A 26,463-nucleotide genomic window follows, 5' to 3' on the forward strand; every position below is an offset into this window, starting at 1 on the left:
CAACCAGCAAAAGACATAACAGAAATAGCATTCCATAGAACCTGTAAAATCTAAAGAACACTGAAATTACAAGCCCATATTTCACTTTAATAATTTGTTTAATAAACCATTATGGTCTTTAGAAGCGACCCTTTTCCATATAAACTTAAACGCAATTTTACAAAACTTTTGCCAAAATGTCTTAATAAATTTAGTTACATAAAAAAAAAAGGCAGCAAGGCAGTGTTATTTTAAAAGTAACCAGGAGGCAGATGTTTTGGTTGAATCAGGGCTACTCTGCGGTAGTGGTGTTGATTTGAGTTATCAAAGTCTGCAGGGCTTGAAGTCTGGCCATGACCCACTGAGGAGGAAACGGGCTGTGGCCAGGCCTTTCTATTGTCTGCAAGGCCTTCAAGGCACATTCAGCTGTCTGAAGGTACCGCTCATACTCCTCTTCTGCTTTAGTCTCCTGTCTTGCCCTTTTTGGACATGGCTGGCACAGGGAAAAAAAAAAAAAAAAAAGGGCAAGCATTTTACCAAATATAATTTCCATAGATGTCTAATGGGCAGGTACAGAATTTATCTGGCCAAAATGACTGTTCTCTTATGGGGGCTACTCACCTCCTCAGCAACAGCTGTGTGTACAGGTGAGCCGTTCTCTTTCTCCAGTCGTTCACAGTGTTTCTCAATAATATCCCTCCCCTTCTTCAAGCGCTTTAATCTCGCTTCCCCAGATTCATTCTGTGAGACAGTCTGTAGAGGGTAATGCATTAATTTATATAAGCAGCAAATATGACAATAAGACAAAATTCTTCTTATTTCAATCAAAAGTCTGCATCTTTCATATCTCTCATTTCCTACCTTACTGAGGAAGTTTACCACTTTGGTTTTGACCTCCTCTGATATCAAGGTTTGGGAAATCACTTCCTCATGGTTGGTTATCTTAAAGTTACAAAAGAGAAATGCGACATGCCATCTAAAACAAGCCATCTTAATCTTAGCTACCTAAATGAATCAATTCAAATAGATGCGACTTGAGACATTTTACCAAATCAAACATTCATATAGGCCTGGATAGAAGAAATGATCACTTTAGTTTACATAAAAGGATAAAAACAAATTTCACCTTACTGTATTTACAGTACATGTTCAAAGGGAAATGCACCCTTAAATTCAGAATTACTGACTTAGACCACTGTTTCATATTCTGTGTTGTTTCAAAGAACATACGATTTACTTAAATATAAGAGTTCAGGATATTGCCTGTTCCTTTATAAAAAAAAAAAAAAAAAAAAAAAACAAATTATATAAATGGGGAAATTCTGACCTCTGCAAAAAGACCAAATGCCTCCAGGACATGTTGGATTATCAGCCAGGATGGGTGAGTCAGGAGATCAGTGTACAAAGTACTGATTCTGGGTAAAACTTGGCACTGTGATTACAAACACAAACAAACGTATATATTTATATGCACACAAAATGAACTGACCAGCTGACTTATTTTCTATCTAAAAAACACCATTATACTTGTATTCCACTCATACCTGAATATTGGGAGGAAAAAATACTTTTCCCATGGAGGCAAGAAACTCCAAAGCAGCTAAGAGTAGGTCATCAGGGCATTTCTGGAGAGTCAAACCACTAAAACAGGAAAGAGCCTGCAATGTGCCAAAAAAAACAAACAAAAAAACCCCCCAGTAAAAATAGAACATTTAAAGAAATACACCACTGAATGTAATGTTAGAAGATCACCTGAATGATAACATGTGGCTCTACACTTTTGATCAAAATGGCTGATATTGACAGGAGTAACTTCACAGTGCACTGGAGAGTAGGATACATTTGAACCTGAGAAAAGAGATAAACAGATTTACTATAAACATAAATCCACTACGATAAGAACAAGAAAACCAGACAAGCATCAATTTGACTTTCTCCAAGATATATCACCCATTTGAGTGGAAGTGCTCAACATTTGTAAACCTAAACTTTAGTGTGTGTAAAACCATCTGATAACCTGGTTGCTACACATGCGACTCCACAACTGAGAGATAATCTTCACAGAAGACCCCACACATTCAGGCTGCAGGTTGCTCCCTCCCACCACCACCAACACACAGCCTAGTACCCTGTTCTGAATCACAGAAAAACAAAGGAGTTAAAGTGAGTTTGGTTTTTAAGGGCACTAAAGATAGGGCAATGTGTCAGATTTATCTGACGATCTACATGTGTTATTCTAAAACACAATAAAAATGCTTACGCGTTAAAACGCGGAAAAAAAAAAAAAACCCTGAGTTTTTCATGGTCAAAATGTGTAAGAGGAGGGTTTTGTTCAGTGTCGATATCAAAACATGAATCCCCTTATCAACATTTTTTCAGGGTCAGGGTGTGGCATAAAGCACATTTACAGCCTTGGAACTTAAATCTGGATCAGACCGTTTCCGTTTCCTCAAACAACTGACTGGCATGCAATTATGGTTGTCCCGTGTAAGTCTGATTATGCAGACTCAAGAGGGGAAAAAATATTGTTCACTGATGCATCACATTTCTTTCTCAAAAACTTTTTGATTGGAACTTAAAATAGTTCTTATTTAAAAATCATACAGAGCACAAAACATTACAGATACAGATAAGTGTGATAAAATGGCATGGAAGGCACATCTGCAGTGGCATTTACTGCTGAAGTCAGAATTTTACATACACTTAGGTTGAAGTCATGTAAACTCATTTTCTAACCACTCCACAGATTTCATATTAGCAAACTTTAGTTTTGGCAAGTCGTTTAGGACATCTGCTTTGAGCATGACATGAGTAATTTTTCCAACAATTGTTTACAGATAGATTGTTTCACATTTAACTGACTATATCACAATTCCAGTAGGTCAGAACTTTACATACAAATTAACTGTGCCTTTAAGCAGCTTGGAAAATTCCAGAAAATGATGTCAAGCCTTTAGGCAATTAGCTTCTGATAGGCTAATTGGATTCAATTGGAGGTGCACCTGTGGATGTATTTTAAGGCCTACCTTCAACCTCAGTGCCTCTTTGCTTGATATCATGGGAAAATCAAAAGAAATCAGCCTAGACCTCAGAAAAAAAATTGTGGACCTCCACAAGTCTGGTTCATCCTTGGGAGCAATTTACAAACGCCTGAAGGTACCATGTTAATCTGTACAAACAATAGTACGCAAGTATAAACACCATGGGACCACGCAGCCATCATCCCGCTCAGGAAGATGCATTATGTCTCCTAGAGATGAACATAGTTTGGTGTGAAAAGTGCAAATCAATCCCAGAACAACAGCAAAGGACCTTGTGAAAATGCTGGAGTAAACAGGTAGACAAGTATCTATATCCACAGTAAAACAAGTCCTATATCGACATAACCTGAAAGGCTGTTCAGCAAGGAAGAAGCCACTGCTGTAAAACTACCATAAAAAAGCCAGGCTACAGTTTGCAAGTGCACATGGGGACAAAGATCTTATTTTTTGGAGAAATGTCCTCTGGTCTGATAAAAACAAAAATTGAACTGTTTGGCCATAATGACCATTGTTATGTTTGGAGGACAAAGGGTGAGGCTTGCAAGCCGAAGGACACCATCCCAACCGTGAAGCATGGGGTTGGCAGCATCATGTTGTCGGGGTGCTTTGCTGCAGGAGGGACTGGTGCACTTCACAATATAGATGGCATCATTAGGAAGGACAATTATGTGGATATATTGAAGCAACATCTCAAGACATCAGCCAGGAAGTTAAAGCTCTGTTGCAAATGGGTCTTCCAAATGGACAATTACCCCAAGCATACCTCCAAAGTTGTGGCAAAATGGCTTAAGGACAACAAAGTCAAGGTATTGGAGTGGCCTTCACAAAGCCCTGACCTCAATCCGATAGAAAATTTGTAGGCAGAACTGAAAAAGCATGTGCGAGCAAGGAGGCCTACAAACCTGACTCAGTTACACCAGTTCTGTCTAGAGGAATGGGCCAAAATTCCAGCAACTTATTGTGAGAAGCTTCTGAAAGGCTACCCAAAACGTTTGACCCAAGTTACACAATTTAAAGGCATTGCTACCAAATGCTAAAATGTATGTAAACTTCTGACCCATTGGGAAAGTGATGAAAGAAATAAAAGCTGAAATAAATAATTCTCTCTACTATTATTCTGAAATTTCACATTCTTAAAATAGTGTTCCTAACTGACCCAAGACAGGGAATGTTTTCTACAATTAGTGTTCGTTCCCTGCAGTTAAAAAGAAAAAAACGAGAAGCATTCAGAATCATTGAGAGACTCTCAGAATCGAAATTGAATTTAATTGTTAGGTACCTAAAGATTCCCACCTCTGAAGTAAACTATGGAAAAGCTATTATATCATAGCATTTTTGCCTAGTTGAGTATCAAATGTTTACTGTAGTTGGTGGCAGTAGTGTTTCTCCAGTTCTCTCACCAGTCTTGGTAAGCCTCCCAGTCTGCAGCCACTGTTCTGCCATTCCTGCAGTACAACAGAGGCCCTGGATAGCACCTCTTCCTCCACCCGCATACGTGCTTCTGCACACAGACACCTCAGCAGAGTGTGACGCCACACACCCAGGTTCTCTTCCTGAGAAGGAGGGAAACGCTCCACAAAATCCACCTGACACAAGTACACCACAATAACACATCATTACATATTGAAAACATGCCATTTTACTACTGTCAAAACACAGATTGAACAACTGTGGGAATAGAAACAATAACAGGAATCCTAAGACAAACTCATCAATGTTCTGAGGATCATGGTGATGTGCAGTACAAAGGTACGAAGGTAATGTTCTTTGCAGAGTTAGTTGTCTAGTCATATGCTATGGTGCTATATCTGGAAGGCAGAGAAAAAGAAACCGATACTGACCTGGTGTTTTGGAGTCATGAGAAAAAGCAAGCGTCGAAGCAGCAAGGCCAGGTGGACCAGCTGATAACCCTCACCAGGACATGACCTTATCTGGACAGTACAACAACAATACAGGTCACAGAAGCCACTAGTTCATTACTAAAGACCATACATTTTTATAGAATGTTCTAACAAAATGTTCAGACTGAGAGGACTGAAAGACTAAAATAGTAAACACTCTCCAAAAAGGACACTACTTTGTACTTTACAAGTACAGTGGACCCCAAAAATGTGGACACACTTAAAATTATATGAATGTCATTGCATTAGATATCAAAATCAATACAAGTTAAGCTCACTCGACAGAATTTGTGGCATAATGTTGATTTATAAAAAAAAAAAAAAAGCAAAAATGGAGGTTACAATGAAGCACTTACAATGGAAGTGAATGGGGCCAATTTTTAGAGGGTTTAAAGACAGAAATCTGAAGATCATAATTTTATAAAAGCACACATTAATTCTTGTGTTAAAACTAGTGTATTATTTGAGCTGTAAAGTTGTTTAAATTGTAATTTTTATAGTCATTTATGGTTTGTTGACAACAAAATTGGCTAGAACTTTACACAGAAAAGGTTAGTAAATGATTTTATCACTTTTAAATCATGTTTACACTCATATTGTTTGTCTGGTGGCTATACTTTTGAAAAAGTTTGTTCAAAAATTTGAAAGTGCTTCACTGTCACCTCAATATTTGCTTTTTTTTTTTTTTTAAGAAAAGGAGGGGCAAGGGGCCTGGGTAGCTCAGCAAGTAAAGACGTTGACTACCACACCTGGAGTCGCAAGTTCGAATTGAGGGCGTGCTGAGAGACTCCAGTCAGGCTTCCTAAGCAACCAATTGGCCCGGTTGCTATGGTGGGTAGGGTCACATTGGATTAACCTCCTCGTGGTCTCTATAATGTGTGGTTCTCGCTTTCGGTGGGGCGCGTGGTGAGTTGTGCATGGATGCCACGGAGAATAGCGTGAAGCCTCCACACGCACTACGTCTCCGTGATAACGCGCTCAACAAGCCACGTGATAATGTGCACAGATTGACGATCTCAGACGCGGAGGCAACTGAGATTTATCCTCTGCCGCCCGGATTGAGGCGAGTCACTATGCCACCACGAGGACCTAGAGTGCACTGGGAATTGGGCATGCCAAATTGGGGAGAAAAATCCCCCCTTCTCCCCCCCCAAAAATGATGGGCAAGTCAAAATAAATTTTTGTTGTGATCAATATTATGCCACAAATGCTGTCGATTAAGCATAATTTGTATGGAACTCGGAATATTCCTTTAAGAAAAAAAATTTTTTGGACACTTTCTGGTTGTCAACTATGTCAACATGTTGAAGTTTATTTTTCTTTTATGCTTAGCAATACCATGATTGAATGAATATTGCTAAGCAGTGAGAACACCCGAGCCATGGGCTGTTCTCACTGCTACCATAAGGCAGGCGGTATCGCAGCATCAGGACCCGTACCAGCCAGCTTCATGGTAGCTTCTTCCCCCAAGCAATCAGACTTTTGAACTCTTGATCTCCCACGATCAAAATACATCAGCACTGCACTTTATTACTCTTACTCTTATATCTCACACCGGACTGTCATAAATTATATTATTATTAGATTAGATTCTCTCAACAACTTACTATCAACCGACAGCCTGAATGTCAATACAGTACAATACAACCTACTGTACATTCTATATATACTTTTTTATTGTATTGTGAGTATTGTATACTGTACAGTGTGTGTTGTTATTTGTATATGGTGTTGTGTGTAATTATGTGTATATTAGACTTTAATTGTGTTGTGTTAATCTGATGTTTATTGTAAATTGGTATATGTCTCATCACTTTCACGACTGCTATGTTGCTCGGAACTGCACCCAAGAATTTCACACACTATTGCACTTGTGTATATGGTTGTGTGACAATAAAAGTGATTTGATTATATATACATATATATACTTTTTTTTTTTTTTTAAATGTTCACAGTTGACAGTTCATAGAGGCCACTTAGTTAGAATTAAATTCACAAAACCATTTTGGGGCCATCGCATGGCTTTTCTTGGACACCTTTTCTGATGACTCAAGAATGAATCAGATCCACACATATACAGTATATAACCCCTAGTATATGATTTATTCATTGTGTCATTCTAATCAATAATATTTTCCCCAGTAATACAGGTGCTGGTCATATAATTAGAATATCATCAAAAAGTTGATTTCACTAATTCCATTCAAAAATTTAAACTTGTATATTATATTCATTCATTACACACAGACTGATATATTTCAAATGTTTATTTATTTTAATTTTGATGATTATAACTGACAACTAAGGAAAATCCCAAATTCAGTATCTCAGAAAATTAGAATATTGTGAAAAGGTTCAATATTGAAGACACCTGGTGCCACACTCTAATCAGCTAATTAACTCAAAACACCTGCAAAGGCCTTTAAATGGTCTCTCAGTCTAGTTCTGTACGCTACACAATCATGGGGAAGACTGCTGACTTGACAGTTGTCCAAAAGACGACCATTGACACGTTGCACAAGGAGGGCAAGACACAAAAGGTCATTGCAAAAGAGGCTGGCTGTTCACAGAGCTCTGTGTCCAAGCACATTAATAGAGAGGCGAAGGGAAGGAAAAGATGTGGTAGAAAAAAAAGTGTACAAGCAATAGGGATAACCGCACCCTGGAGAGGATTGTGCCAAAGCAACCAGTATCTGGTTTAAGGACCATGGTATCCCTGTTCTTAATTGGCCAGCAAACTCGCCTGACCTTAACCCCATAGAAAATCTATGGGGTATTGTGAAGAGGAAGATGCGATATGCCAGACCCAACAATGCAGAAGAGCTGAAGGCCACTATCAGAGCAACCTGGGCTCTCATAACACCTGAGCAGTGCCACAGACTGATCGACTCCATGCCACGCCGCATGGCTGCAGTAATTCAGGCAAAAGGAGCCCCAACTAAGTATTGAGTGCTGTACATGCTCATACTTTTCATGTTCATACTTTTCAGTTGGCCAAGATTTCTAAAAATCCTTTCTTTGTATTGGTCTTAAGTAATATTCTAATTTTCTGAGATACTGAATTTGGGATTTTCCTTAGTTGTCAGTTATAATCATCAAAATTAAAAGAAATAAACATTTGAAATATATCAGTCTGTGTGTAATGAATGAATATAATATACAAGTTTCACTTTTTGAATGGAATTAGTGAAATAAATCAACTTTTTGATGATATTCTAATTATATGACCAGCACCTGTAGACAAATTCATGGTCTAAACCCACACTACGGTTCAAAGACATTAAGACCGAGCACGCAAGAGAAACGCTACAATAGCGGTGTGACAGACAGGTGTGTTATTGTGTGCTCATTTGACACCAATTGTTAGCTCAGTCGAGGTGTAAAAGACAAAGAGGGTCCCCTGTCGCCCAACAATCCAGACAGGATTCCAGAAAACCACAAGAGGTCAGAAAAGGTCACATTCCCAAGTGATTCCACTCACCAGGTGAGCAATAAGGAGAACATGATGAAAACACAACTCAGCCGTGCCATACCTGAAGAGAGAGATAGAAAACACAACTCGGTGTATAAACGTGTTCATCACAAACGTCTTGCATTCTTTGGGGCCATTTGCACTGATCATTCATGTTCTGCGTCTCTGTGACAGCTTTGGAAATGTGTACTCATTATGTTTATGCTCGTGTGTCTGTACACTCACCGTGCCAGGAAGCACCAGACATCTGTTGCCAAGACAGCCGTCTGTGTGTCTGCCTGCAGTACGGCAGCTAACAGTGACCGCTCCTGAAATAAGGAAACACAGGACAGCAAAATGATATGCCATTTTCTTTTTTCTGACAGCATGTCTTAGTGAGTGCCAGTTATTTGTCACCTTGCCTTCTTATGTAGAAAAGTATCTCACAGTTCAATATTTGAAGCTAGTTTGAGTAAAATTAGGAGAATTTCTTTGATAATATAATACTTGTCTATTAAAGACAAAACTTGTTATGCATGCAGTACAGAAAACAATTCTTCATTTCCTCTAATTAATCTTCTACTTCTATATCTGCATAATTGTCCTCTCTTACTTCACTGAGGCATATCAGTTCATCCAGAGTGAGTGAAACGAAGCTTTTGTTAGACTGTCAACTAACTTTTGTTAGCAATCATAGACCACTCTGAAGACAACCCATCTCGCAGTACATTTTACAGAGATACCTCCAGGTGTCAGATTTTTGTCAGTATCGAGCAGATTTTTTCCTCACCAATGGACACGTACCACAAGTTGGAACAGAATTTGACAAATGTTCCTTTGATTGTTGCACTGAGTGTGTTTGTTGTATGGTTAATGTTTTCGTCTTACATGTTTTTTTTTGTTTTGTTTTTTTTTTAAATCGTAAATAGAATTCGACAAATGTTCAAAAGAGAGCACTGATTGGGCCTGGGTAGCTCAGCGAGTACTGACACTGACTACCACCCCTGGAGTCGCAAGTTCGAATCCAGGGCGTGCTGAGTGACTCCAGCCAGGTCTTCTAAGCAACCAAATTGGCCCGGTTGCTAGGGAAGGTATAGTCATATGAGGTAACCTTCTCGTGGTCACGATTAGGGGTTCTCGCTCTCAATGGGGCACGTGGTAAGTTGTGCATGGTGTCATGCACAGCGAGCCACGTGATAAAATGCGTGGACTGACTGTCTCAGAAGCGGAGGCAACTGAGACTTGTCCTCCGCCACCTGGACTGAGGCGAGTAACCACGCCACCACGAGGACCTACTAAGTATTGGGAATTGGGCATTCCAAATTGGGAGAAAAGGGGATAAAAAAAATACAATAAAAAAAGAGAGAGCACTGACCAGTGGAGGGAACTGTTGAGCGGGCAGCACAGCCACACAGGCACAAATATGCACACACACATGCTGGTGCAAGCTGACTGAACCCTGAGCCTGCCCTCGCAACATTACCCCCGGCAACCACACTGGCACCGCACGCTCCAACATACACCACCGGAAACTCTGCAACATTGCCTCAAACACAGACCATCTGCAGAGTGAGAGAGAGAGAGAGAGAGAGAGAGAGAGGGGGAGCGCTGTTATTAGTATCATTTTCTTTCACCAATAACACTAGGCTTAACCTAACATAAACAAAATCTCAATTAAGCTATTACATTTAGTTTTCCTAGTGTACCTGGGAGTTTCCTCTGAGAACTGACTGCCGTCACTCCATAACCGCAGTGCCTCCTCTGGCTGGAAGGAGAGTTTACCCAGTACATTCACCAGTAGCAGACACTGTGGTAAACAAAGCTCTGTGCTACACTCTAAAACACACAAACACCAAAAAACAGAAGTCTCACTTATAATTGTTATTTTTGGCACACTTGAATTGTTTTTTTTTGGAATTACACCACTTCGTGTTGCCCCCCCAAAAAACACGTGCTTTGATCTTGAAGGAAACCTCTGCATCACACATTTATTTGCCTAATTGCCTGTTGTGGATGTAGCATTCTGTGAATAAAGACCTTTTAACAACCATGTACTGCATAATTACTACATATACATGCACGGTTAATCCAGATACAAGGAAAACGTTATCAGAGGTAAAAAGTATATTTCTCAGTTGTTTCCAAGTCTTCACTGAATTATTCTTACATTTTATTCATTTTGAAGACGCTTTTACCTAAAGCGACTTACTAAAGTGGAATAATACAACATAAGCAATTAATATAAAGGAGACAGTAGTACAAAAAGTGCTGCATTACAATGTTTCAATTGCATCAGAAAAATACTATCCAAGACAGATTAGAGTGCAACAAGAATAAGATATGATTGTTAGATATGATGCATTCATACAGATTTAATGCTGTCAGGTTTTGCCGGAGAAGCAGATCTGTAATAAAAATTATGCTTGAATTAACTGTATGCTTGTTATGATTTCTATGCTGATAAATTCATCACACCAGAAATTTTGTTTATTTTCATTTATTTTGGTGAGGCATGTGGCTTATTTTGGGCTTGTTTTTTTAAGACCACATTGCTTGTTTCTCTTGCAAGATCTGGCAACACTGCAATTGGTATTTCACCCACACTTAGGTGTCCCCACACTCACTGTCATTATACTGTCATTTTTAAATTAATGTTATTAACCATTTTTTTTTATTTTGTTCTGAAACGTAAAGAAAAATAAAATACTGTTTTTGCTCAGAACGAACCAAAAGGAATAACATATAGTTTTTAGTCCCTGATGGTAATATCAGCAAAACTGAAGGATTTCTCCACAACTACGGGCCTGTATTTAACTGACAACATTCAGTTTCATCCAATATGCATAACTGATCTAATCAATGAGTCTAACTGTAGTATACAGTAGTCTCTAAAATGGTTGCACAAGCTGAAGACGAGCACTGCTCTACAATAACGAAATGAGGCCACAAGCACTCATTCACTTAAGGTGGCCTGGGATATCACAGGATGTACACTCAGCAATGTGTAAGTGCTGCCCATGGACATCCAGTCTCTCTGCATTCACTGTATAACCATGTCCTTGACATGAAAGAAATCCATCTCCCATTCTTTTCACTCTCCTGTTTAAATGTGCAGTTTTTGCAGACAGTGACCCATTGAGTGATCTCTGAACTTACAATGGACGAGCTGAACATTTTAAGGAGCAAATGTTAGATGCATGTGTGACAAGGACAAGTCAGTTAAGGGCAATGAAATCAAGCTAAATGTCTTTGTTAAGACAGTTTCAAAGAGACTAGTTGAATTCATAATCTAAAATCAGTAGATAATCAGAAATTATATACACTGATCTGCTATCTAGAAATATGTAATAAAGCAGCTCACGGTGGTCCGGGTTCAGGACAGACTCAGCAAAAGGCTGGAAGGACAACAGCTGTGACAGCATGGCATCCATGGGAACCAGAACTGCCACTCTTAACTCCTCACTGAGGGCAGGGGGTACAGATGGGGCATACACAGAGGGGGGGAACTTACTAAGAAAAAACACACAGTTAAGATAAAACTGACAGTGACAATCCATGAAAAAACACATTTGACATGACTTCAATATCAGAGAGCCTAATTCATGAAACATAAGCAGAACTAAATTCTGCATCATTCGTAAAGCCTTTCTTAGGTAAATACTTGCACTGAATTAAAAGAATGGTTTTGTGAACAATTAACACAATTTGTTCTACTTGTGTTCCACGAACAACACACATTGCTGGTATGAAAATACTGTTTATCCATACTGACCTTATGAAAAATATTGTTGATTACCTGTGGATTTGGAGATACAATTGGTGAAAACGATGGCAAGACTTAGCAAGGAATGGTTTAAATTCCTGTCAAAAGATAAAAAAAGAAGAAGAAAAAAAAATCCAGAACATTATTCAGTTACTATTTCAGACTATATTCATATTTTGAATAACTTCATTTCCCATCAGTTACCTTTGTGTAGTGGACTAATGTGTTGGCAAAAAACCTACACATCTTTGTTGCTTTTTGGAAAAGCTTGTATTCTGGACAGTGCACAACTTCCTATGAGAAACAAAGGGAGGAAGGGAAGTATGACGAAGAATTAGAAGTGAAAACAGATATTACACTAAAACACTTTCTTATCATTACTATCCAATCAGAGTAGTCATTTCTGTGATGAAAAATCTTACTCTCCAGAGCAGAGTGGATAACCTTATTACTCAGTGGAAATTCCCTACTGAATTTTGTGTAAAAATAGCTACATGCTTATTTCTAAGTACCACTATAAGAATCATCCAAATACCATAAAAACCAATATATAAATTGTAAATGTGTAAAAACAATAAATTGAAATCACAATAATGCTGGATTACTGCTGTGGACCCTGTTCTGCTGAGAACTACAGTAACTACAGTGGTGGTCTTCTGTACCTGCAGGCCTGCCTGTTGGATCTGTTCGGCCAGCTCAAGACAGTTCTGGATGGATGTACACAAGTCTTCACACAATGAGGAAGCTATGTCAGTGTGGTTAAGCCGATCTTCTATGAGCGATTGGTACTTCACGCTCTGTCTGATATCAGACACAAATATTTATTGGACTTCAGTAAATCTAGCAAACGTGCACTTGTCACTATGTAAAGAATTATACATATTAGTGTCTAAAATTACCTTTCAATTATTGTTCAATGTAATTATAATTTTTTTTTATGAAAAAACAAACAGCAAATTAGCTGCAAATTCAACAACACTCACCTATGCAGCACTAAACCAATTCTAAACTCATAACTAGACTGGCCTAATAGATATTTTAGAAATATATCAAATGCTAGACAACGGATAAACAAGAAGTTCAGTTCAGTTCATTTCAGGGAAACTCCCCCCCCCCCCATTTAAAAAATCTGGGGCATACCCTGATGTATATTAATGTGTGTTTACTTTTAAACAGATATAAGGCTACATGTAGCACATGTCTCATACTCACTTGATGATGAATTTCCATGTATTGGCATGTAGCGCTATGTCCAAACTAGATATGATTGAGCATATATCCAACAGACTGTGAATCACTACAAGTCAAAACACAAAATGTTAAACAACTATTTAATAGAAATTGCATGGAACAAATGGAACCTTGCTCTCCTTCATAGATAAACATGAACAAACCACACCTGTGACAACGTCTGATACCTCCTCCTCAGATGCTGTGTCCTCCATGTTGATTTTGTCCAACAGTTCCATCAGGCCCTTCTGCAAAGAGTAGGCCTCTTTAAACATGCCCTGAAGGAGATCGCCCACCAATGATAGCCTTCCACTGTACATGAGTTCACTGTCCTATAAACACACCCACAACACACAAACAGTATATGGAAATTTACAGCAATGACAATTCTCCTCAATACCATTACTAGGGATGCACTAATACCACTTTTTCTCTTTCAAACCGATAACGGAAATCTCAGTATCGGCCAATACCGATCCCAAGCCGATACCAGTGTTGTTGTTTTTTGCATAATCAGTTTAGAATATCTTTACATGATTGTGTGGAACTAATTGGGAGTACTCTTTAATATGTAAAGAAACACAAACCTCTAATTACACATTATTTCAATATAAATGTATAGCTTATTAAGAAACACTTTATTATTAACTAGTATACTGGATAATGTAGCAGCAAAATTAACAGTAATTCCAGTCTTCAAGCCTTCAGTAGAAAAGAAACCAGTGTTTTATTTTTGCCTTTTTTTTTTTTTTTCAAAAATGTTTCAACTTACATCTCGACTTTAAAGGATTCAGATCTCTTTTTTGTTCAATTTAGTTGTAAGACATCAGTCCACTTTTCATTCACACAGTTATTTTTTGGAACACAATCAGCATAAATACTGTTATAAACTGTAAACAAATACTAATGATGCCAATAATAATAATAATAAATTGTTATTAATATTATTATTGACTTTTTAATTCTAAATACAACAGTAATATATTTAAATCGTGCACTTTTTAAACCCTCACGCTTATATTTTGACATTCTAAACTCTCCAGAATTCCTGTATGTGTCTGTTTGTAGGCAAGTTCACAGTAGTTTAATTCACTTCTTCAAATTCTGGTAAAATGCACCTCCGTGCCATTCTAAATGCATATTATAAGTGAACCGAACTATTGAGCATCTACATCTGAGATGCTGTTCTTGAGCAGTGCTCAAATATTGCGCACCGCTGTGAAGGCTAAAAATAGCCGCGATTGCATCACCAGCCTGTGTGTGAGTTTGTGTCAACAGAGCAGCACCATTCACTAATGCGCTGGTGCTGCGCATTTTTATATATTTACTTATTAAACACAGCCTTTTGTGATTCACAGAGCTATCGCACGTCTTCAAGTGGCTTTGAATAAAATGCACGAGTCAAGTCATTTTTATTTGTATAGCACCTTTCACAACACACAATCATTTCAAAGCAGCTTTACAGACGATCAGGCATTAACAGAAGATAAAACTATTATATCTATAATGTCTTTGATATATGATCTATAAAATCATTGTGTAGTTTGATAAAATACGATTGTGAATTGTGTTTAAAAATAAGTAATTAAATTGTATTTATAACCCCAGTGAGCAAGCCGAAGGCGACTGTGGCAAGGAACACAAAACTCCATAAGATGTTGGTTATTGGAGAAAAATAACCTTGGGAGAAACCAGACTCACTGTAGGGGCCAGTTCCCCACAAGTCATATGAACTGCTTTAATGGTGTTTTTATGGTTCTTTTGTGTCATTTTTGGAGCTTGACAGGAACGAACATAACTAACACACAGTATCAGATTTGGATTGGGCTCGTCGGACCGATACCCGATCCGTCTAAAAGCTTCAATATCGGAGCCGATACCGATCCAGGTATCGGATCGGTGTATCCCTGACCATTACAGTAGCACCTTTTTGATCAAACTGATGCATTTACAGTCCAGAGCTGACTGAGGGCTGGTTATCGCAAACTACCTCACAATATGATAAACATTGCGCTACAAATGTTAAGATTTGATACGTTTTGTGATGGATACCAATACCATTATTATCATTATTATAAAAAATATCGCAATATATGATTGCATTGGCACAGCCCTAGCCTACTGTACAAAAATATAGCCAAAATTTTATATGTACTGCATGTAAAAAAAAAATAATAATCATAAAGTACCTTGCAGTGCTGGAAGGTGTCCTTTAAAATTCTGAGGATGCAAGAGGGCAAAGAGCGGATGTTGTACAAGGAGACAGACTCTTCAAAGGAACAGACATGACGCACACAGCCAGAGAGAGACTCAAGGGTCTGGACCATCATCTGGTGACAAACACATCAGCAGAAGGTTCTACTGTACCACCAGCAAATTAAGCAGTATTTCATTATTGACTGTACATGCATACAATCTTAAAAATATTATATATGGCAGGTGCACACCTTCAGAATATTTCGTAAGAATGCATTCAGCTCTATGTTCTGACTAGAGAGGCCTCCAATTTGCTTGTCGATTTCTTCCAAAAGACCTGTAAACATTTTTACTACCTGTGGATGAAAATACATGCCAATACACATTTCATTTGTATTGAAAATTAGAGGCTTTAGAACACACATTTTGGGAATTTAGAGCTGAAGTGTGTAATTTCGGCACCACCTACAAATGGCTTTCTTATAGTTGTCTCTGCATATTAAGCTGGGATAAGAGAAGTATTTAAACATAAAAAAATAAATTAAAAAAATAAATCAGCTTTAATAGGAAAGTTTAAGTAAATATCCCACCTTGGGTAAGACAGTGGAGAAACATTCCATCTCTAATTCAGATAAAGACAGATGAGGGAGGAACATGCTTGTGATTATTTGTAGGATGTCTGTGGGGGAACAAATCAACAAAACAGGTTAAAAAAAAAATTGATTACTTGAGGAACACAATGATTAGTCACCTCCAAAAACTCAAAACTTGATGAAGGCAAGATAAACTACATTAAGGTAGTAGATACTTATTTGGCAACACTACCTCTCTCAAAATAAAACTATAATAATAATGGAGGTACCTCTGAGGCAGAAGGAATGCAGATGAGAGCGCAAGATGTGCCAGGTGACTGAAACAGTGCAGCATTTAAAGGAACAGTAAACTAAAAAATGAAAATTCTGTTCATTTATTCACCCTCATGCCATATGTCTGACTTTCTTTCTTCTCCAGAATACAAACAAGGATTTTTAGAAGAATATTTCAGCTCTGTAGGTCCATACAATGCAAGTGAATGCAGACTAACATTTTGAAGCTCCAAAAATCATATAAAGGCAGCATAAAAGTAATCCATATGACTCCAGTGGTTTAATCCATGTCTTCTGAAGTGATCTATTTGGTTTTCAGTGAAAACAGACCAAAATGTTACTCCTTTTTCACTGTAAATGTTGATACCAGAAGTCTCCTTGGCGTTCATGATTTTCGAGATCGATGACATTTCCTTGTGTATCATGTGTCAAGTACTAGGAAATTAAATTGAGCTTGAAATCATGATTGAACCTAGAGACTGCAATGCCAAGATTTACAGTGAAAAAAGGCTTACATTTTGGTCTTTTCTCACCAAAACCAATTAGATTGCTTCAGAAGACTTGGATTAAACCACTGGAGTCATATGGGTTACTTTTATGCTGCCTTTCATGTGCACTTTGGAGCTTCAAATTTTGGGCACCATTCACTTGCATTGTGAGGACCTACAGAGTGGAGATATTCTTCTAAAAATCTTCATTTGTACTCAGCAAAAGAAAGAGTTATACACATCTGGGACAGCATGTGGGTGAGTAGATTACTGAATTTTCATTTTTGGGTGAACTATTCCTTTCAGGCAGTTCAGACTTACTTGTGTGCTCTTCCCAGCTGTCAGTGCCATGATGCATAGCGTGAAAAGTGTCAAGGTTACACCAATTGCAACTACTTCACTTCCTAAACAAACAAATACACGTGTGTAGCACCTATATTCGTTTAAGTACTTGAAAGTGAAACGTCTCTAAAAAGAGATTCGGGAAAGGATATAACTAGTTTGGGCAGGGCAGATTTGAGTTCTTGTTGACAGGTTTCCTTGTTCCACTGAGAGACCTCGTCCAAAAGAGACACTTGAGACATCGTGGTCTCTTTTCCAAACCACACCTGTGTTGCAAACACATTTCCTAATTAAATGATCCATATTACACAGCACACAAGGCATTAAAGTTGCATGCACCGATACAGTAAATAATAATAATAAATAATCGATTTATCGTTGCCATAACATATGTTCCGTGCATTTGCTAAAAGGTTAGCTAGCTTCATACACATTTATTAAAAATAATAATAATAATAATAATTTATCAAGCATCTGCTGAGAACTTACCGACGCACTCAAAAAGGAACAACGACATTAAAATGAGTTCTAATTAGGTTTATGATTTTACTCTAATTAACAAGCAACATTTAACGCTTCCTGCAAAAATGTTTTGGTCTTACTTCTGAGTTGACCTCTTTCTGGTCTGCCGGGCAATTTCTTCTTCTTTGGATTTATGGCGGTTGTCAAACCAGCTTTTGGTGCATCTCCGCCACCTACTGGGATGGAGTGTGAAGCGTTGACGTAGAAGCTGTAAAAAAAAAAAACTCATAAAGACTAAATTCTTCTGTAGAGGTCTGTTTCTTTTAAATAATTTAAGAGAACTTTATACACGTTTGAAGACTTGTTCAAAGGGTTCTGTAATGTCAGACAGTTTATACCAAGAGATTAAAATTTTTCTTTGAGCTGGAATCTTTCACTGTCATATGCCATGCAATTTAGTAGCACATGCTCAACAGTCTCAGGAAGACCACACTTATTACAGGTACCAGATTCATGTTTACCTATGATGTAAAGTGAGCAGGGTTGGGGAGTAACGGAATACATGTAACAGGATTACATATTTAAAATACAAAATATAAGTAACTGTATTCCACTACAGTTACAATTTAAATCATTGGTAATTAGAATACAGTTATATTCAAAAAGTATTTTGATTACTGAAGAGATTACTTTGCATTTTATTGTCATTTGTTTCATTTAATATTTAGTCCTTTCAGATGGAAAACATTTATACATATAAATGATGCGATCCAAAGTGCGTTTGAACAGCGGTGAAACACTTTCTTATGATGTGTTACATTCATACGAGCAGACAGAGAAGTAAGTCTGAGGCAGAAGAAATAGAAATAAACCTTGCGTAAATTGTCAGCTTTACGCTATGCTAAAATGTAATTTCTAGCCATTTTACATGCACATGTTACCAGCACAATCATATTTTTTTTATCAAGAAAATTCACGTTAGATCATAATTTCCTTTTTTCTAGTAAGACCTTTGATATTAGGGCAAAAATCATATTCTTGATAATAATTTTTTTTATTGTTTTCCTGTAAAAATATATCAAAATCCTTAAAACAAGATCAATTTGATCGATCTTGTTTTAGAAACAACACTACATAAGATATTTAGGTTTTTCAGAGAATGTATTTTTTTTAATTAAATTTTTTTTATTAAATCATACAATAACAATTAAATGCAAAACATATATATATATATAAAATCAACATTTAAACCCCACAACCCCCCCCCCCCCCAAAAAAAAAACATCCCTGTGGTCAAACATAAGTAAATATATAGAAATAAAAATCAAACAGACACACATACTGTATATACATATATAAAAAATATATACATATATGTACATACATACAGATACAAACATATATACATACACATATATATATACACATACATACACACACACATAATAATCATACTAACTTTATTACACTACTCTCTCCACACCCTACCCGAGAGCCCTCCAAAAACTCCAAATACCTGCCCCATTTCCGTATAAACATATCCAAGCCACCCAGTCTTCCCGATGACACTTCCTCATAAGCTGCCACCCTCCCAACTTCCATGCACCACTCCGGATATGGGGGCGCACCAGCTGACCTCCAACCCCTCAAAATAACCTGCCTGGCGATCATCACACAGGTCAGAACCCAGTTCTCTATATGGCCATCCCCCACATCGATGACCGCCCCATCACCCAGAACACAAAATCTGGGGCAAAACGAAACCCAAGTGCCCACCACGTCGCACACAAAATTCTGAATCTTCGACCAGAATTTCTGAATCTCGAGACACCACCAAAAAACATGGGCCATGTCTCCATCCTCCGATTGGCATCTCCAACAGGTGGGTGTGTCTTTAAGACCAAGCCTATACAGTCTAGAGGGGGTCCAATAAAATCTATGCAAAATTTTGAATTGTATAAGACGCACCCTTGCATCTCTAGATGCAGACTTAACGTTTTTAAGAATCTTAGCCCACACTCCTTCCTCCAAAGCCAAGTTGAAATCTTTCTCCCATACTCTCTTGAGAGAAGTTAAGGCTCCGTCCCCCAGACTCTGAATTAACAGTGAGTAGTACACTGATGCCTCATGACCTTTTCCAAAAGCCGCAATCACCTCTCCCAAAGCATCTTCCTCCTTAGGGGGGTGTGTGATACTCCCAAAAATAGTACAAAGCAGGTGGCACAGTTGTAAATACCTAAAGAACTGAGGTTTGGGGATCCCCAAAATGTTGGACCAAGTTTTCAAACGATCTCAGCACTCCACTTTCATATAGGTCACCGAGTGTAGCAACCCCCCTCACAATCCACTCTGGCTAGCAGAAAGGGGACTTGCCAATACACAGTCTTGTGTTCTGCCATATGCTCGAGGCAACATTTAAATAAGTGTCCAATTTAAACAATCTGGACACTTTAGTCTATACAGAGTGTAAATGCGAAATAATGGGGTGTAACTTAACTTTTCTGATTAGTTTGATAGAGATGCTTTGTAATGGCGAAATAGGGGCAAGAACTGCCTGTTCAATAACAAACTAGGGAGGGGCTCTCTCAGGTGGAAATTGACCAATGAGCCAAATGTCTGAGACTGAACACATATTAATAAAACAAATCTTGGGTAGGCCTAGCCCACCTTTGTCTATCGGCCTATGTAACTTATTAAAATGCAATCTGGGACGTTTACCATTCGAAATGAAGGACTTCGCTATGCTATCAAATTGCTTGAAATAAGAGAGGGGGACATCTACAGGGAGAGATTGTAGCAGGTAGTTACATTTTGGAATACAATTCATTTTAATAACATTAACCTTCCCAATCATCGATAAATGTAAAGAAGCCCACCTACCCACATCGCTCAAACCTTTTTATTAAAGGGTCAAAATGAACTAACTAAATCAGACAAATTTGCTGGGAATAAAATCCCCAAATATTTAATGCCCTGGTTGGGCCACTGGAAGGCACCCGGCTGGAAAGCCGTTACTGGACAGTACGCTGTCAGAGCCAAAGTTTCGGATTTAGACCAATTGACTTTTATCCCGATAACTTGGAAAATAAATGAATAATTCTGTGGAGGCAAGGCATAGATCTAGTAGGTTCAGAGACAAATAATAAAATATAATCTGCGTAAAGCAGAAGCTTATGCACCGCACCTCCCACAACCACCCTGGGAAAATCATCCTCCTTTCTTATCGTGGCTGCTAATGGTTCCAGGGCAAGACAGAACAATAATGGAGAAAGAGGGCAACCCTGCCAAGTGCCCCTATCCAGAGTAAAATAATCTGAAATTAATCCATTTGTTTGTACCGCTGCTACAGGGTGTCTATAAAGTAACTTAATCCAACCAATAAATGTACTCCCGAACCCATACATTTCCAAAATCTTAAAAAGATTATCACATTCTACCATATCAAATGCCTTTTTGGCGTCAAGTGAGATGGCAGCGACCGGAAACTGATCATTCACTACTGACCACATGATATTGATGAGACACCTGATGTTATCAGAAGAGCTGCGGCCCCGAATAAACCCCACCTGATCTATATGTATAAGAGATGTCATAACCTTACTTAATCGGTTAACGAAAATGTTTACATCTATTTGGATCAGGAAGATTGGATGGTAACTTTTACACTCATTTGGATCTTTGTCCTTTTTAAGAATCAGACTGATCTGGCTACCACCCCTGGAGATTGCTAGTTCGCTAGTTCGAATCCCAGGGCGTGCTGAGTGACTCCAGCCAGGTCTCCTAAGCAACCAAATTGGCCCGGTTGCTAGGGAGGGTAGAGTCACATGGGGTAACCACCTCGTGGTCACTATAATGTAGTTTGTTCTCGGTGGGGCGCATGGTGAATTGAGCGTGGATGCCGCGGTGGATGGCGTGAAGCCTCCACACGCGCTATGTCTCCGTGGCAACGCGCTCAACAAGCCACGTGATAAGATACGCGGGTTGACTGTCTCAGACGCGGAGGCAACTGGGATTCGTCCTCCGCCACCCGGACTGAGGCAAAAATCACTATGGGACTTGGGCATTCCAAATTGGGAGAAAAAGGGGAAAAATCCCCCCCCCAAAAAAAGAATCAGACTACTCCGGGCTTGTGTCATGGTTGGAGGAAGCTTTCCATTCTTTAATGATTCTGAATAAACTTCTAACAAAAGTGGAGCCAGTTCTGTAGCATAGAATCTAAAAAATTCTGCAGCAAAACCATCTGGCCCCGGAGCCTTGCCAGTAGGTAGGGACTTAATTACCTCGTCAAGCTCCTCCAAGGTTATCTCAGAATCAAGATAATTTTTTTGCTCAGTCTTCAGTTTAGGAAGATCTAATGGTTCCACAAAGTTTCTAATATCTTCATCAGTAGACGAAGATGTGGAACCATAAAGATCAAGATAGAACTCTTTAAAGGCATTATTAATATCAATGGCTGTGGTAAAAATTTCACCACCAGCAGATTTCACTGAGGGAATGATAGAAAGAGACTCTCTCTGCTTTATACTGTATATCTAGCCAAAAGCTTCCTTGCTTTGTCCCCCGACTCAAAGTATGACTGTCTTGCCCTGAATAACCAAAACTCCACTTTCTGCGACAAAATAGTATTATATCTATATTTCAGTCGGGTCAATTCTCTGAGACCATCAGATGACATATGGCACTTCAGCACTGCCTCTGCACTTTTAATATTTCCTTCCAACTCCACAAGTTCTCGTGCTTTGGATTTTTTGATGAATGAGGCATACTGTATGATCCGACCCCTAAGAACCGCCTTAAGTGCCTCCCAAGCCACGCCCACAGAGGATAAAGAGGACCAGTTGGTCTCCATATAAACTCTGATTTCAGTCTTTAACATTTGTTGGAAATCAGGATTTTGCAAAAGGGATACATCAAGGCACCAACTATATGATTTCATTTTCTCTATATGTGGCAACACCTCTTAACTCACCAGGGCATGATCCGAGACTAAAATGTTTCCAATTGAGCAATCAACAACAGATGAAATGAGGGATTTGTATATATATATATATATATATATATATATATATATATAATCTATTCTAGAATAAATCTTATGGATTGATGAAAAAAATTTATAGTCCCTACCAGATGGGTTCAAAAGTCTCCAAATATCTGTAAGACCAAGATTTTTACACATCTTGTGAAGCATCACTGTTGCTCTAGGGGGCTTACACACTTTTGCTTCACTATGACCAAGGACTGAGTCCATCAAAAGATTAAAGTCTCCTCCCAAAATTATATCATGAGGGGTGCCAGCGGCTTGCAACATCCCTTCAAGATCTATAAAAAAGCCCTGATCATCAGTGTTAGGTGCATAATATTAGCCAAAATCAGATTTTGCCCCTGAATTTCTGCTAAAACAATAATGACTCTTCCTACTTTATCATTAAACTGTTTGAGACATTTGAATTGTAAATGTTTATTTACCAATATAATAACCCCATATCTTCCCAAATTTGTCAGCTTCCTGCAGAGAAAGATGCGTTTCTTGAAGAAACACTGTATCATATTTCTTACGCTTAAGAAAATAAATAACCTTCCTTCTTTTTATGGAGTGCCCTAACCCATTCACATTCCATGTGGAGAGAGATAGTACACTCATATTAACATTTTACATTTTGATATAATAGAAAAAATAAATTGTGTGCCAAAAACAAAATTATGAAGACCACATTTCAACATTAATGCAACAATAAAACCCTGAACAAAACAAACAGAAAAAAGAAAAACGTGCGCATTAACCCCGCGCATGAAAGCGCCAACCGGCATCAATCCCTTTAAACTCAAAGAGTTCATGTACGCCTACGAGATCCCCCGCGACAACTTTGCCATCGGATTGCTCAATTTTGCCTCACAAATTTGTAAGGCAAAATTACATAATATGAAATATTTTGTAAAACAAACCCCAGCCAATAGGCAGAATAAACACAAAGAATGTGTAGACTCATTCACAGAACTGTCTCAAAGGTGTGTTCCTTCACAAAACAAATTCCAGCCTATATAAAGCCATTAATTTTCCTCGGACAGACAAACGAATCTTCAGTGAGCCAGCTGATGAGTGCAGCAGATGATGTAATCATTCCAATGTCCCACGAAAATACTCCACAAATCATACTCCAGCCAACAGGAGGCATAAGCACAAGGAACTGACAGATTCATCCATAACTGTCCCGAAGTAATGTTATTTAACAAAACAAGCTCCAACCGCTAGGCGGAACCAGCACAAAAGGAAACGAAACACGCATCCCGGTTCCTCTGATGGTCAAGAGTCAATTCACTCGGAGGCCGCATAAAAGTATATCCCATGATTTACACAGTCCGCCAACTTTATAAAAGACATCCTTTGTGTGGGCATGTAGATATTTTGCGGTCATCCGTAGTGTCTATTCTCAATCTGCCCGGGAACTTCATTGTAAAAGTGATCTTCCGTCAATGCAAAAGTTTCTTTAAGGAAAAGTGTTAATCCACAAAACAAAACAAACTCCAGCCGCTCGGCGGAGCCAATGCAAAAAGAAACAAAAATGGCGCCCAGCTTCCTCTGAAAGCCAGAGTATGTACAGTGAGTCAATCAACTCACAAGAAAAACACCCAATGGTTACTCACCCATTGTTTCAATAAAAGACATTGCCTGATTGGGACATGTAAATACTTTGCTGCCGTCCTTGGTGTTTATTCTCAGTCTGGCCGGAAACATCAGAGCAAAAGTGATCTTCTGCTGATGTAAGAGTTTCTTGTATTCCTTAAACTGATCGCATTTCTCTCTTGTCGAGTTCGCAAAATCCGGGAACAAAGAAAATATTGTAATTCTTCTAAGAAAGCTTTACTTTGCTCCTCGCCTGGCGCAACATGAGATCTTTATTGGATGATCTAAAACATTTGGCCAGAATCGATCGGGGCCTTTTTGCCTCAGCAGATCTGTGAGCTGGGACTCTGTGAGCTCACTCAATTTCCAGCTTGTGGCCTGTTATGTCGAGCAGACTCGGGAAAAGCTCATCTAGGAATTTCACCATATCTCTGCCCTCCTCATGCTCAGGAATTCCAACAATTCGAATGTTATTCCTGCGGCTTCTATTCTCAAGATCTTCAAGCTTTTCAAGAACACGTTCCAAATCAACTTTGGTTGCGGGCGGATTAGCGGCTAAATCCCACTCTGATGGCTCCAAGTAATCGATTCGTCTTTCAACATCTGTCACTCTTGTGACTAACTCAGATAATTTTTTCTCCATCACCGTAATCGATCGCCGTATTACAGCGAGATCCTCCAAGTCCACAAGTACCTTCGTCAACATCACTGACATGTTGGACAGTTGACGTTGGATTCCTTCTCCCGCCGCGCCAACCAAATCGAGTCCCTGGTCCACAGGCCTGTCTGGGCTTTCATCTTGAACCCGTAAGTGTCTTTTAATGTCTCCAGAGCCTGAGGATTTTGACTTCTTTGCCATGTTTACCTCAAACAGCAAATGTGTAACTGGGTGTATTGAATTTGACTGGATTATATCATGGAAATAATTAAAAAAATTAGCAAAGTGCGCAGAGCTGTCTCTCACACGTCTGCCCTTCGCATGGCGTCCACCAGTCCAGAGAATGTATTTTTAACGTGTATTGTGTCTGGCAGAGTTTTTAATAGTCAAAACAACTGAAAATATCTACCAGTGCTGAAGAAGTAATCCAAAGTATTTAGAATACTTTACTGACCTTGAGTAATCTAATGGAACACATTACAAATTACATTTTACAGCATGTATTCTGTAATCTGTAGTGGAATACATTTCAAAAGTAACCCTCCCAACCTTGCCTATTGCCATAGTTAATCCTTTCATAACCATGTTGTTTTTGGTTATTATATAGATGTTGTCCCTTTATTTCCTTGTCCCACCTCTCTTGCCACATCCCTTTAACAGCCATTTTAATTAGACCTTTGACTTCAGATTTGCTTAATGTGCATTGATGTCAATTATTGAATATGTAAGAGTTTGCTTAGCCATATTATCCAGCTCCTCATTACCCTCCACCCCAACATGAGCAGGTACCCATAAGACAATTATTCTTAGCTGATGTATTCTGAAACTCTGAAGGATTTACAATAGAATGTGTTGTCTAGATGAAGATTTGCCACTCATTAAACTTGTAAGTGCTGAATTGGAGTCAGAGCAAATCACAACACTTATTGGATGTATTTCTTCCACCCACTGTAAAGCCAACTGAAAAGCAATCATCTCGGTTGTATAGACTGAAATTATTTGATGTTCTTTTAGCAATTTTATATTTAAAATGGAGGAATGAACACTGCTGCATCCATGCATCCAGAATCAGGATCTTTTGAACCAGTGTATACTTGGTTGAAAAGTGGTTCCCCCCCCCCAGGTACTGTTGTACTACTATATCCTTACAAACACACCTTAATTCATCATTGATATTCCATATCTGGAGATCAGCTGATGGCATTGGGAAAAAAAACAAGGGGGTGAGACTGACACAGGCGGGCTAATATCATGCATTCATGTTGAGCCTCCTTGTTTGCGGTCCATCCAAAACTGTCCAGATTCATATTCCCAGCAATACCTTTTATAGGATAAGTAAAATGACCTTTTCTAGAAATTGTTGGGGTCTTTAAATGTCTAAAAGGCATTTCTCCCAGAAATGCCGCTATAGGTGATGAGCTAAAAGCACCACAGCATATTCTCAAAGCTTGAATAAAATTA

At 38.6% G+C, this 26,463-nt stretch overlaps 1 protein-coding gene across 5 annotated transcripts; it reads right to left on the reverse strand.

Moving 5' to 3' along the window:
* Positions 1-66: 66 nt before the first annotated feature.
* On the reverse strand, positions 67-17,902 carry LOC127416382 (uncharacterized protein C1orf112 homolog). 5 transcript variants are annotated; one of them, XM_051655711.1, is made up of 26 exons: positions 17,860-17,902; positions 17,410-17,523; positions 17,237-17,276; positions 16,424-16,471; positions 16,152-16,240; positions 15,813-15,917; positions 15,555-15,695; positions 13,535-13,697; positions 13,348-13,432; positions 12,798-12,936; positions 12,340-12,429; positions 12,169-12,233; positions 11,734-11,882; positions 10,079-10,208; positions 9,748-9,934; positions 8,619-8,701; positions 8,403-8,454; positions 4,862-4,951; positions 4,421-4,606; positions 1,997-2,113; positions 1,732-1,827; positions 1,524-1,637; positions 1,307-1,411; positions 841-921; positions 601-732; positions 67-472 (listed from the first exon to the last, which is right to left on the reverse strand). In XM_051655711.1, exons 2-26 carry the CDS (start codon positions 17,497-17,499, stop codon positions 272-274), a joined length of 2,778 nt encoding a protein of 925 aa, XP_051511671.1. In that variant the 5' UTR covers positions 17,500-17,523; positions 17,860-17,902; the 3' UTR covers positions 67-271. The 5 variants fall into 5 exon arrangements, with proteins under 5 accessions (XP_051511671.1, XP_051511670.1, XP_051511672.1 ...); XM_051655710.1 differs by having other exon boundaries at positions 17,747-17,885; XM_051655712.1 differs by lacking the exon at positions 16,424-16,471 and having other exon boundaries at positions 17,747-17,885.
* Positions 17,903-26,463: the final 8,561 nt, after the last annotated feature.

This window comes from Myxocyprinus asiaticus, chromosome 25 (assembly GCF_019703515.2).
Source record: "Myxocyprinus asiaticus isolate MX2 ecotype Aquarium Trade chromosome 25, UBuf_Myxa_2, whole genome shotgun sequence".
Taxonomy (NCBI): Eukaryota; Metazoa; Chordata; class Actinopteri; order Cypriniformes; family Catostomidae; genus Myxocyprinus; species Myxocyprinus asiaticus.

Bases quoted from the DNA above. Each gene is read 5' to 3' on its own strand.
- LOC127416382 (XM_051655711.1), bottom strand. From the start codon at position 17,499: ATGTCTCAAGTGTCTCTTTTGGACGAGGTCTCTCAGTGGAACAAGGAA. The intron at 2,114-4,420 runs GTGAGAGAACTG...TCTGTGATTCAG, and splicing joins TGGGAGGCTTACCAAGACTG to AACAGGGTACTAGGCTGTGT. The intron at 473-600 runs GTGAGTAGCCCC...TCCCTGTGCCAG, and splicing joins ACACAGCTGTTGCTGAGGAG to CCATGTCCAAAAAGGGCAAG.